Source organism: Cyphomyrmex costatus, unplaced genomic scaffold (assembly GCF_001594065.2).
Source record: "Cyphomyrmex costatus isolate MS0001 unplaced genomic scaffold, Ccosl1.0 scaffold181, whole genome shotgun sequence".
NCBI classification, from domain to species: Eukaryota; Metazoa; Arthropoda; class Insecta; order Hymenoptera; family Formicidae; genus Cyphomyrmex; species Cyphomyrmex costatus.
Genome location: NW_017275836.1, coordinates 1 through 12809, shown reverse-complemented (window position 1 = coordinate 12809; position 12809 = coordinate 1). Strand labels below are relative to the sequence as shown.

Below are 12809 nucleotides of genomic sequence, written 5' to 3'. Positions count from 1 at the left end.
GTGGAATGTAGTAAATAATATGGTTTTTTGCATAGAATGAGAGTGAATGCAAAATAAAAAGTATTTATTATCATATTCATTCAAGCCGAATAAAAGATATTTATTCATACAAAAAAATTCATATTCATATTCACTATTTATTTATTTATTCAAATATTGGATATATACTTATCGGGCACATTAATTAAATATTAGTTATAAAATATTAATTATGTAAATACAAATATGTGAAAGTATTCATGAATGATAAATTGAGTAAATTAATACCTATAAAAAACATGTATTAACAAGGACAAGGTAGACTAGATATGAGAGAGAGAGAGAGAGAGAAAATAACACAATAAATTTTTAAAACTATGATAGGTATATGTATGTAGCCACGAGATCTGCTAGATAAATCAATATTTGTCTATTAGTTTCCTGCCAATTGTCACGGAACATACAGGTACGTATGTATATAAAGAGATATACGCGTGTCTCAGCACTTGTGAGAATTTGCTACTATCCATAGACCTCTGAAACGCCAACTTGTTATATTCTTCGTTTCTGCTAGATAAATCAATATTTGTCTATTAGTTTCCTGCCAATTGTCACGGAACATACAGGTACGTATGCAGTGGGCCTATTCTGTAACTTGTAACGACAATTCGGTATCGTTATACTGTCGTTGCGCAGGTTTTATACCATGTAAAATATCTGTGCAACATCCCTAGTTAGTAAAATTGTCGTTAAAGAGTTACAGAATAGGCCTACAGAAGTGCAAGAGTTATATTGTCTTCATTCCTTAAGTAAATCGCATTGCATGCAAGAAATTAGAAATTTATTTTTTGCATATTGAAGGGAAAGAATAATATAATACCTTATTATTGTATATGTATATATTGTATATACTATATGATTTAATAATTATGTATGGTATGTTGTGGTAATTGTACATTTTTCAATTTTTATCCAGATATTTAAATAATTTACTACAAATTACAAAATATTTTTTTCTTAATTACATTATAAAATTTATAACATAAGAAAATTTTATTGTCAAATAAATTCTATATACAAAAATTTTTTAACGTAGATACTTTATAAATATTATAACATCTTAAATTCAAAATATTATTTTTGTTTCCGGTCTCTATTTTACAAAATCGATTTTTTGGGGGGAGATAAGAAATGGATTTATTTCATGAAATGTTAATTTGCGATAGATGCAACCAAATTATTTAGCATGCTAATTTATTTTAAAAATCGAAAAAAAGGATATGACTTCCAGTTGTACAAAAATTTATCCCACAGGTATAAAATATAACATACGAGTTAAAAGAAAGGATTGGATTTCTGTGATAAAAAAAATGGATTTTACACGGTGATTTAACGAAAAACATGGAAATTTTAGGAGTGAAATTTGCACCGTTAAATGAATCTTTAGAAAGAAAATTGCAAGAGTTAATTGTCGCAATATGGATAATTATCTTCGTTTGCGGTTGTTTTGGGGGATGTTTAATCACGATTTATCTCCTACTCTACACGAAAACGATACGCTATATCTTGCTATTATACTTCCTTTGGATGTATTACGATTGGGATACTTGTTCTCGTGGCGGTAGAAGGTAGCAATTCTATTAATTTTTATTAAAGTAGTTACTGCAAATAAATAACAATTTATTTAATAAATTTGGACAATTAATTAATAATATAGGCAAATTGACATATCTTATTGTTAAAATTTAAGTTACTTTGCAGGACTAAAACTAATTTGAGTGATGTCAGATAACGTAATTAATTAATATAAATTTATGCAATTGCTTGAAGATAATTCTTACACTTAGATCCAGTAAAAAACTTCAGGCAAAAACGAATCATATTAAAACATCACTGATGAGTACTCACTAAAGATGTTTATCGTTATTCGATAATATCAAATATTCGATATTTTTTGCTGCTCAATATAAAAATATCGAATAAAAAATTATGAATAAAATATTGACTAGATATTTTTTTACTATTCATATTCACTTTCCATTTTTATAAATACTTTTAGGAATTTTGGATGCATTCAATACTCAGTAGTCGATACTACGCTGACTGAGCGTTCAATGAACTCTTGCATCTGTTTAGTTGGTCTATACTTTTGGATTCAACGGAATATGCCAATTGGATGCAAGCGTTCAGTGAGCGTTGTCGAATGTAAGTGTAATGTAATTAGTAATACACTGAACACACCTATTGTATTTCATGGTTGGTAACATTGTCAGTGACAAGATGCGCGCTAAAATACTTGTTTTAAACGTGTGTTTATTTTGCTGTGTAAAGAATATATAATTCTGAATTTTTTGCTTATGTTCATAACTTCACAATAGGTCTTGTGTGGAAATATTTTACAAAATTAGAAAAAAAATTTTGTAAAATGTAAACTATAATGTTCCAAAGATATAAGGAGTTCTAGGACGACTTCTAACTTCGCACATTTAAAAACAAAAGATTTATTTGCATATAATGATTGTGTAAAAAAAGAAAAAAATCAAAGATAAATTATACTACTTTTTACACTTATTAGATCTTTTTTATATTGATACACGTTATTTGCTTAGATATTTTTTTATATTATAAATTATACTGCTTTTTTTATACCTTCGTTCGTAAGCTTTAAAAAAGTGACGTTTTTTTGGAATTTATTCGTTGTGCGATATATTCGATAATTTGTCTATTCTTTCGAAATGAATACAGATAATTTTAAAATATCTGAATATATTCATATGTATATATATATGTATATCGATATTTTTGCTCGATATTAGCATGTCTCTATATTGGCATATCTATTATAGCAATATTTCAGTAAAATTCCAGCAATGTTGCAGTAACATTATATTATAAACATTTCAGCAAACTTCTGTATAATACAAAAATATTCATTAAATCTTACGTTAGAAAATAATTTTAACCTTAATAAAAACTCTTTAAGGATGGTAATCATTAATTGTATTGATAATTATCATTAATGTTTAAAAATGTATTTTATTTTTCAGTGAATTTTGGACAAAATGGACGAAAAATAATGCATTTTGGCGTTATTTTTGCAATTATTTTCCGTTAAAATTGTTAAAAACAGTTGATCTAGATCCTAAAGAATCTTATCTTTTTATTGGTGTACCGCATGGCATTTTTTCGGTGGGGATATTTGGTTCATTTGCAACAGACGTACTGAAATGCAAGGAGACATTTCCTGGATTAGAAATACGTTTAATTATCCTTAGTCAACATTTTAAAGTACCTTTTCTAAGAGAATATTTTCATTCCTTAGGTAAAGACTAATTAACTTTTTACCTTAAGTAAAAATTATTAGATATTCTACTTTTCTCTCTCTCTCTTCTGGACATTCTTATTTTTATAATAAGTAAATCTTGTAATAGTACAAAGAATACTTTCAATGTCTATGCAATATGCATTGGTATATTTATAAGTAGTAATATTATATCAAATAATACTATATTAAATAATAAAAGAATATTATATATTTCTTATATAAAAAGAAAGTTTAAACGTTCATTAACAAAAAACAGTTTGACATAATTTATTGAATTTGTAATAATAATTTACGTGTATGCTCAAAAGAGATATTTAACATGTAAATGAAAAGATGATTAGTTTATCACGCTATGCACTTTACGAGAAGACTATAACAATGATAATTTTAAATGTACAGGTTTGTGCTCTTCTAGTATGAAAAGTATTAAGTATTTACTATCAACTCCACCAAAAAGCCCATATACAGGAAAAGCTGCAGTTCTTATCGTCGGTGGTATTTCCGAAGTGATGGAATCTTTACCAGGTACTTAACGTATCATAATAAAAAGAAGAAAAGGCTTCGTAAAATTAGCGCTAGAACATGGGTGAGAAGTTAAACATTTTTTTTACATTCGCATAATTTTTGCTTATTTATTAGTATAAATTACATATTCATGATAGTATTTAAATTCCATCTCAACAAAAAGTTATTCTGCAATATATTTACAATCCCATCACATCTCAACAAAAAATTATTCTGCAATAAGTTTACATAATGTTTCTTATGAAATATAAATTATACAACATAACAAAGATAATAGACACGCAATAATCATACTTAATATAACTCAAATCTATTACAATTCTATGATTCAGTATATCATTGGTTCCCGTTTTCTCCTTTGGTGAAACGGATTTATACAATCAAATATACAGCCCAGAAGGATCGACTTTCAGACGCATACAGAACTATATGTTCGTAATCTGATTGGATTAACATCTATTGTTTTTTCGGGCAGAGGATTCTTCCAGTATTCATTTGGCCTTATTCCGAAGCAATTACCCGTTACCGTAGTTGGTAAAATTTTATTTATGTACTTACAAAATTATACATATTTATTTATATTAAAATTTATAAGTTAATAATTAGTAGTCATTAATTACTAGTTATTAATTAGTAATTTTTAATTTTATATTTCTTTTTATTTTAGTTGGTAGTCCTATCAACATGCCCAAAATAGAGGAGCCCACGTCTGAAGAGATTAATAAATATCACAATGAATTCATAAAACATTTAATTAAATTTTTCAATACACAAAAGCATAATTATATAACAAATGCAGAAAATGTTACTCTCGAACTCTTATAACATATTTAATCATAACTTATTAATGATATTCAATAATATTAAACGTTCAATAATAAACAGAACGTTTATTCAAACATGTTGAATGACAAGACAATTCTGATAATCAAATATAATAAAGGCTCATCAACTTTTTCTCCTATATACACATAAATTTACATGACAAGATATTGGTTTATGAAACATATATAATCTGAAAGACTCCATCCAATTGTTAAATAATTAATAATAAAATATACGTAATATACTAAAATAAGCCTCAACGTCGAATTTTGACTAAACATTTTAGAGCTTCGTTCATGGACAACCGTCCATCTGCCTGTGCATGTGTGACTAAGTAACCACTTGTGCACTCCATCGGACATGCTTTCTCCTCATGCTACGACGATCCAACAGTAAGACATATGACGTCGTGCTAACCGTTCCGTGTGGAAATCGTCTCAAGAATATAAATATATTTACACACGGCGCATACACGAGGTCATCATATTGCGTGAAAACGTACTATTTCATCTATAGAAGACGACAGTCTGACTTGGTGATATACTAAAAGAAAAGCTACAATCCGTAAAATACGTAAATAGAGTAGAAAGGAAAAGATAATGATAGAAACGACTTAAAAAATTAAATAAACAATTAATTTGCGACTCTATGTTAAAAAAGTTATTAGAAATAGGATATATGAAGATATAAATTCGTTCCTTGTTGAAATCAAAGATAGACTTTGTGCGTCCACTTGATAGTGTCAATTCATATTGAAACCACTATCAGCTAAAGCGATGCACAATCGGTATTATAAAAAAATAACTTAGATTCCATCAATGTAAGATTAACTCAATTGTTTCTTTATTTTTTCTAATTCTAAAAATTAGGATAAGATAATAGTAAGTTAAACTGAGAAATAATTAAGTTAAAAGTCTAGATCAATTAATCTTTTTTAGAAACTATAAAATATATTTTACTATTTCTCTGTGATTATATATAGTAAAATCGGACCTTATATATCAACCCATACACATAACTAAACGAAAAACTGGTTTTCTCCGGTGATTTGAATTTTGAACGAAGATTTAGTGAGAAACATGGAAATTCTGGGCGTGAAATTTGCACCGTTAAATGTACCGCTGGAAAGAAGATTACAAACGTTGGCTGTTGCGATATACTTTATTGTACTCCCTTTTGGGAGTGTTTGGGGATACCTAATTACAGTTTATTTTATATTCTACATAGAACCGCTACGTTATTTCCTGTTATTATATTTTCTCTGGATGTATTACGATTGGGACACTTGTCATAGTGGTGGTAGAAGGTAAGAATTCTATTAATCTTTTTTTTGTAGTAATCGGTAAAAAGAAAAAATTTTGACGACACTTGAAGACAACTTAATCCAACAAAGTAAATGAATGTATTCAATAGAACGCAACTCTTGCGCAACGATTTATTGACAAGTTGCAACATTTGAGTGTTCTGCTGAACGCTCTTTTGACATAAACGCTAAAACGCATATTTATTACTAAAAGTTAAAGAAAAAATTAGATAAAATAGCAACCATAATACTATTTCAAATTCATCTAAATTATAATTATATTTTTATTTTCTTATATATCAATATTTATATAAATTATTTTGTAATCTTTTATATTGTATATATTGTCAAAAGTATATCTATTAAGTTGTTTAAAAAAACGATACATTGAAAACAGCCATTTTGAGCAATACCTTTTGCTTGAGACTTAATGTTAGCGTACTTAATTTGCTGAAAACGATGACAATCATTGAATAAACGTATTGAAACATTAAATGCATTTAAGACCGTTCAGCAGGCAATTATAAAATGGTTACGAAACTGTTGCGTTCTATTAACCGCACCCAATGAGTAAAAAAATATTTATTCATTGAATTTAAATAAGAAAGAGTCATTTTAGCCACAATAATTAAACTTTTTAAAAACATAAATTATTAATGTTTCAAAAATAAATATATCTTACATTTTTCAGTGAAATGTGGACAAGAGTGACAAGAAATAATGCGATTTTGCGTTATTTGTGCAATTATTTTCCGATAAAATTAGTGAAAACAGTAGATCTAGATCCTAAAAAATCGTATCTTTTTGTTTCTGAACCTCATGGTATTTTTTCTTCTGGAATAATTGGTTCATTTGGAACAGACGTATTGAACTGTAAGAAGCTATTTCCTGGATTAGAAATCAATCCAATTACTCTCGATCAATTCTTCAAAGTACCTATATTGAGAGAATATAGTTATTCTTTAGGTAAAAATTTAATTATATTTCTCGCCTTTCATTAAATTTTTCTCGCTTAATTGCGGATAAATTTTGCAATAGACTATAAATACTCTTTTAATATTTAAATATAAATATATTATAATTATAGTAAGTAGATAAAAATTATATATATGCATAGATATATTAATTGCATTCAGTAGATAGTCAAATTTTGTATCTTTGTTAAATTCTTTAACATGATTAGTCTTGCCATTACTTTGTTAGTTGCTCTCAATAAATAAAAAACCAATTACATTAAAAAATTTTACAACAGTTACGAAGCTACTTTTCTGCTGAATGTAACTATAACATTACATATTCTTTCTTGTTTACAGAGAAAATTATTTTATTTAATTTTTTCTTATAAAAAGTATTGTTATTATACTGGTTTGCATATATGTTTACTATATATATAGTATTTAAAATTTTATATATATATAGTATTGCATATAATATTTGATAACTGATTTAAAAAAATATTTTTTTTTTAAATCGATGAAGACCACTTATAGAATGTTATATTTTTCTGTAATTTGATTATAACGATAAGTTATCCAACACTTTTAGGTGCTTGTTCTTCTAGCTTAAAAAGTATCAAGTATTTATTATCAACACCACCAAAAAATCCACATACCGGAAGAATTATAGTTCTTGTTGTCGGTGGTGCTGCTGAAATGATGGAATCAATGCCGGGCACATATCGTGTCATTATAAAAAGAAGAAAAGGATTTGTGAGACTAGCACTTAAATACGGGTAAGTTATGTACTTTTTAGATATTAATATCGTTTCTTTACTTAAAAAATGACTAAAAAATGTAATTTTTAAGTTATTATGGATAAGTCAAAAATAAACATTAGGGTAAGACCGCCTGAAAGTGCGCTCAAGATTTCTCACTGACAAGTAAACCTACCTAAGTGTTAATCTCCGATTTTGCTGCGCTTTGGATATGTTATAGAACATGAAAAACTAAGAGACACGTATTTTTTTATAGCTGCGGTAAAACGCTTTTAGGGGGTGAAACAGCCCCCCCCAAAATTAGGGCGAAAGTGGAAAAATGGTGATATCTTTGAGGATAGTGAAGCGATTTTAATGATTTTTGGTAGAAAAGTATCTTTCGGTAGAAGACGAATCGGCCTAGACATCTTGGAGGGGGGATGAAAATTAGGGGGTAAACTACCCCCAAAATGACCACTTTTATTGTGAAAAAAATCAGTTTTCAGGACATCGTTTTGAGCATCTTCTCAAATAAATTTTTTGTCAGAATAAAGTATAAAATATCTCGTAAACTAATGGTTTATTGTTATCTCTACATAAATACTTTTATATGCAAAATAATTAGAGGAATGATATTATCTAAAAAAAATTACATAATTCCATTTAAAAAAGTGGAGATGATATCCTTAATATCCTTTTAAACATGACAAAAACGTGTCCCTCTCCACACTACTCCATTTTCATTTAGAACATTTTTCCATATTATCAAAAATAAACGAAATATCGAAGATCTCTCTTCGATTTAAGTGGACCACCCTCTATAGGTAGTCATCTCATAAAATGTAAATCGTAAATAAAAATATAGGAAAATCTAAAACATAAAAAAAGAAAAAAAACGATAATTACGTATGATATAATTATGTTCAGCAATCATATTCAATACAATTCAAAATCTAATATGTAACTCTATGATTCAGTACGGCGTTGGTTCCTGTCCTCTCTTTTGGCGAAACAGATTTATACAATCAAATATACAGCCCAGAAGGATCGACTTTCAGACGGATACAAAACTATATTCGCAATTTCGTTGGATTACCACCCGTTGTTTTTTCGGGTAGAGGATTCTTTCAGTATTCATTTGGCCTTATTCCGAAGCGATTACCGGTTACCGTAGTTGGTAAAACTTTTTTTATGTACTAACAAATTTATACATATTTATTTATATTAAAATTTATGAGTTATTAATAGTAGTTATTAATTTCTAGTTATTAATTAATAATTTTTAATTTTATGTTTCTTTTTATTTTAGTTGGTAGTCCTGTCGAAATGCCCAAAATAGAGGAGCCGACGTCTGAAGAGATTAATAAATATCACAATGAATTCATAAATCATTTAATTAAATTCTTCAATACACAAAAGCATAATTACATCAAAAATGCAGAAAATGTTACTCTCGAACTTTTATAAAATATTTAATTATAAGTTATTAATGATATTCAATAAGCGATTATATATTAATATGGTATTTATTAAACTGCAATGTTAACACTAAAAAAATTTGAGTAAACAGAACGTTTATTCAAACATGTTGAATGACAAGACAGTTCTGATAATCAAATATAATAGAGGCTCTTCAACTTTTTCTCCTATACAAGTAAATTTACATGATAAGATATTGGTTCATGCTTCATATATAATCTGAAAGACTCCATTCAATTGTTAAATAATTATTAATAAACTCTACGTTATATACTAGAATGAGTCTCAACGTCGAATTTTGACTAAACATTTTAGAGGTACGTTCATGGGCAACCGTTCATCTGTCTGTGCGTGTGTGAATGAGTAACCACTTGTGTACTCCGTCGTACATGCTTTCTCCTCATGCTATCGACGATACAACGGTAAGACACATGATGCTGTGTTAAACGTTCTGTGTGGAAGTCGTCGCAAGTATAAATATATTTACATACGGCGCATACACGTGGTCGTCGTATTGCTTGGAAACGTACTATTTCATCTATGGAAGACGATAGTCTGACTTGGTGATATACTAAAGAAAAGCTACAATCCATAAAATACATAAATAGAGTAGAAAGGAAAAGATAATGATAGAAACGACATAAAAAATTAAATAAACAATTAATTTGCGACTCTATGTTAAAAAAGTTATTAGAAATAGCCCGAGTAAAAATTTTTTGTATATATAACCATACATAAACATATATAACCATATACAACTTATATATAATTGTATCCAATTGTATATGATATGGTATATGTTCACATATAATTATATATGATTTAATACAGAGTCATGTATGAGTTCATATACGATCACATATAATTTTATACATGAACATTTAATATTTCTATTGAACAGATATATCACAATTATACAGATGTTGACATTTACATATTTGTAGTTCATCGAAGTACAGCAGTTCCTGTACGATTGTGAAGGTTAAGCATGCGAGGTGTGTTATTATGTCTCCGGATGGGTGACCGTTTGGGAAGCATCATGAAAAAAAATTAATTCTCGAATTTAGAGGAATATTTTTTTCATATATGGCATATAATAGTCATATACAATCTTATATAGCAGCATATGTAGTCATGTATGCTCATATAGAGACAAATATCACATGTATATGATTATCTATACATAACAATTCATATATAATCATATAAAAAATTTTTACTCGGGATTCCAACAATGTAAGATTAACTCAACTTTTTTTATTTTTACTAATTCTAAAAATTAGGGTAAGATTATAGTAAGTTAAACTGAGAAATAAAGTTAAAAGTCTAGATCAATTAATTTTTTTTAGAAATTATAAGATAAATTTTATTTTTTCTCTGTGATTATATATAGTAAAACCGGACCTTATACATGCAACCCATACACGTAACTAAACGAAAATTGGTTTTCTCCGGCGATTTGAATTTTGAACGAAGTTTTAGCGAGAAACATGGAAATTCTGGGCGTGAAATTTGCACCGTTAAATGTACCGCTGGAAAAAAGATTACAAACGTTGGCTGCTGCGATATTTGTTTATGTACTCCCTTTAGGGAGTGTTTGGGGATATCTAATTACGGTTTACCTTATATTCTACACAGAAACGCTACGTTATTTCCTGTTATTATATTTTCTCTGGATGTATTACGATTGGGATACTTGTCATAGCGGTGGTAGAAGGTAAGAATTTTATTAATCTTTTTTTTTAGTAATCGGTAAAAAGAAAAAATTTTGACGACACTTGAAGACAATAATTTAATCCAACAAAGTAAATAAATGTATTCAACAGAACGCAACACTTGTGCAACGGTTTACTGATAAGTTGCAACATTTGAGTGTTCTGCTGAACGCTCTTTTGATATAAACGCTAAAACGCATATTTATTACTAAAAGTTAAAAAAAAATTAGATAAAATAGCAACCATAATACTACCTCAAATTTATCTAAATTATAATTATATATATTAAGGGGACGTTATTTCAGATGATTAGGAGTTGCGTTTCAAGACCAACGATAGTTCAGCGCGCAATTTGGTGGGACTTTTCAGATAGAGTTGCGTTTTAAGACCGACGATTGTTTGGCGCGAAATGTGAGGGGGGTGGGAGGGGAATACATGTTGTACTTTAGATAAATATTGCGAAGAATAATACTACGTCGACCCGCCATCAGAGGTCTATTGATATTCGCAAATTGTCGCAAGTGCTGAGACACGCGTATATCTCTTTATATAGCATCTCGATTTAATAACTTACACCGGCGTCTAAGGTAGGCTTCCATTACAATACCTTACTGATGAGTCAAATAGTGGAAGCCGGGACGAAACGCCAACATTACATGATAATCTTCGCAATATATCATAATAAAAAAAAAAAAATTAAAGATTTTAACGAATCTATGGCTCGTAGCCCTGTTCTCTTATTAGTTTTATAATTATATATATTATTACTTTCTTATATATCAATATTTATATAAACTATTTTGTAACCTTTTATATTCTATATATTTTCAAAAAAATATCTATTACGTTGTTTAAAAAAACGATACATTGCAAACAGCCATTTTGATCAATACGTTTTGCTTGAGACTTAATGTTAGCGTACTTAATTTGCTGAAAACGATGACAATCATTGAATAAACGTATTGAAACATTAAATGCATTTAAGACCGTTTAGCAGGCAACTATAAAATGGTTACAAAACTGTTGCGTTCTATTAAACGCACCCAATGAGTAAAAAAATCTTTATGAATATTCATTGAATTTAAATAAGAAAGAGTCATTTTAGCCACAATAATTAAACTTTTTAAAAACATAAATTATTAATGTTTCAAAAATAAATATATCTTACATTTTTCAGTGAAATGTGGACAAGAGTGGCAAGAAATAATGCGTTTTTGCGTTATTTATGCAATTACTTTCCGTTAAAATTAGTGAAAACAGTAGATCTAGATCCAAAAAAATCGTATGTTTTTGTTTGTGAACCTCATGGTATTCTTTCGTTTGGAATAATTGGTTCATTTGGAACAGACGTATTGAACTGTAAGAAGCTATTTCCTGGACTAGAAATCCATCCAATTACTCTCGATCAATACTTTAAAATACCTATATTGAGAGAATGGTATTATTCTTTAGGTAAAAATTTAATTATATTTCTCGCCTTACATTAAATTTTTCTCGCTTAATTGCGGAAAATTTTACAATGTACTATAAATACTCTTTTAATATTTAAATGTAAATATATTATAATTATAGTAAGCACATAAAAATTATATATATGCATAGATATATTAATTGCATACAGTAGATAGTCAAATTTTGTATCTTTGTTAAATTCTTTAATATGATTAGTCTTGCCCTTACTTTGTTAGTTTCTCTCACTGATTAAAAATCCAATTACATTAGAAAATTTTACAACAGTTACGAAGCTACTTTTCTGCTGAATGTAACTATTGGAACATTACATATTCTTTCTTGATTACAAAGAAAATTGTTTTAATTAATTTTTCATATAAAAAGTATTATTATTATACTGGTTTGCATATATAATATGTGTGCTTTAGAAAGAGTGAAAATTATATATATATTAAAATAATTAGTGAGAAGGCTCTATATGTATAAAACAATACAAAACTAAGAAGGGCAAAG

General features: G+C 28.0%; 1 protein-coding gene and 1 pseudogene across 1 annotated transcript; both read left to right on the top strand.

The window, feature by feature from the left end:
* The first annotated feature begins 1380 nt into the window (after nt 1-1380).
* LOC108772232 (2-acylglycerol O-acyltransferase 1-like) lies at nt 1381-4654 on the top strand (annotated as a pseudogene).
* Nucleotides 4655-5691: 1037 nt separating this feature from the next.
* On the top strand, nt 5692-9117 carry LOC108772231 (diacylglycerol O-acyltransferase 2). Its single transcript, XM_018537724.1, has 5 exons — nt 5692-5960; nt 6649-6923; nt 7503-7689; nt 8628-8827; nt 8960-9117. The coding sequence occupies exons 1-5, from the start codon at nt 5734-5736 to the stop codon at nt 9115-9117; spliced, it is 1047 nt and encodes a 348-aa protein (XP_018393226.1). The 5' UTR covers nt 5692-5733.
* The last annotated feature ends 3692 nt before the right edge of the window (nt 9118-12809 follow it).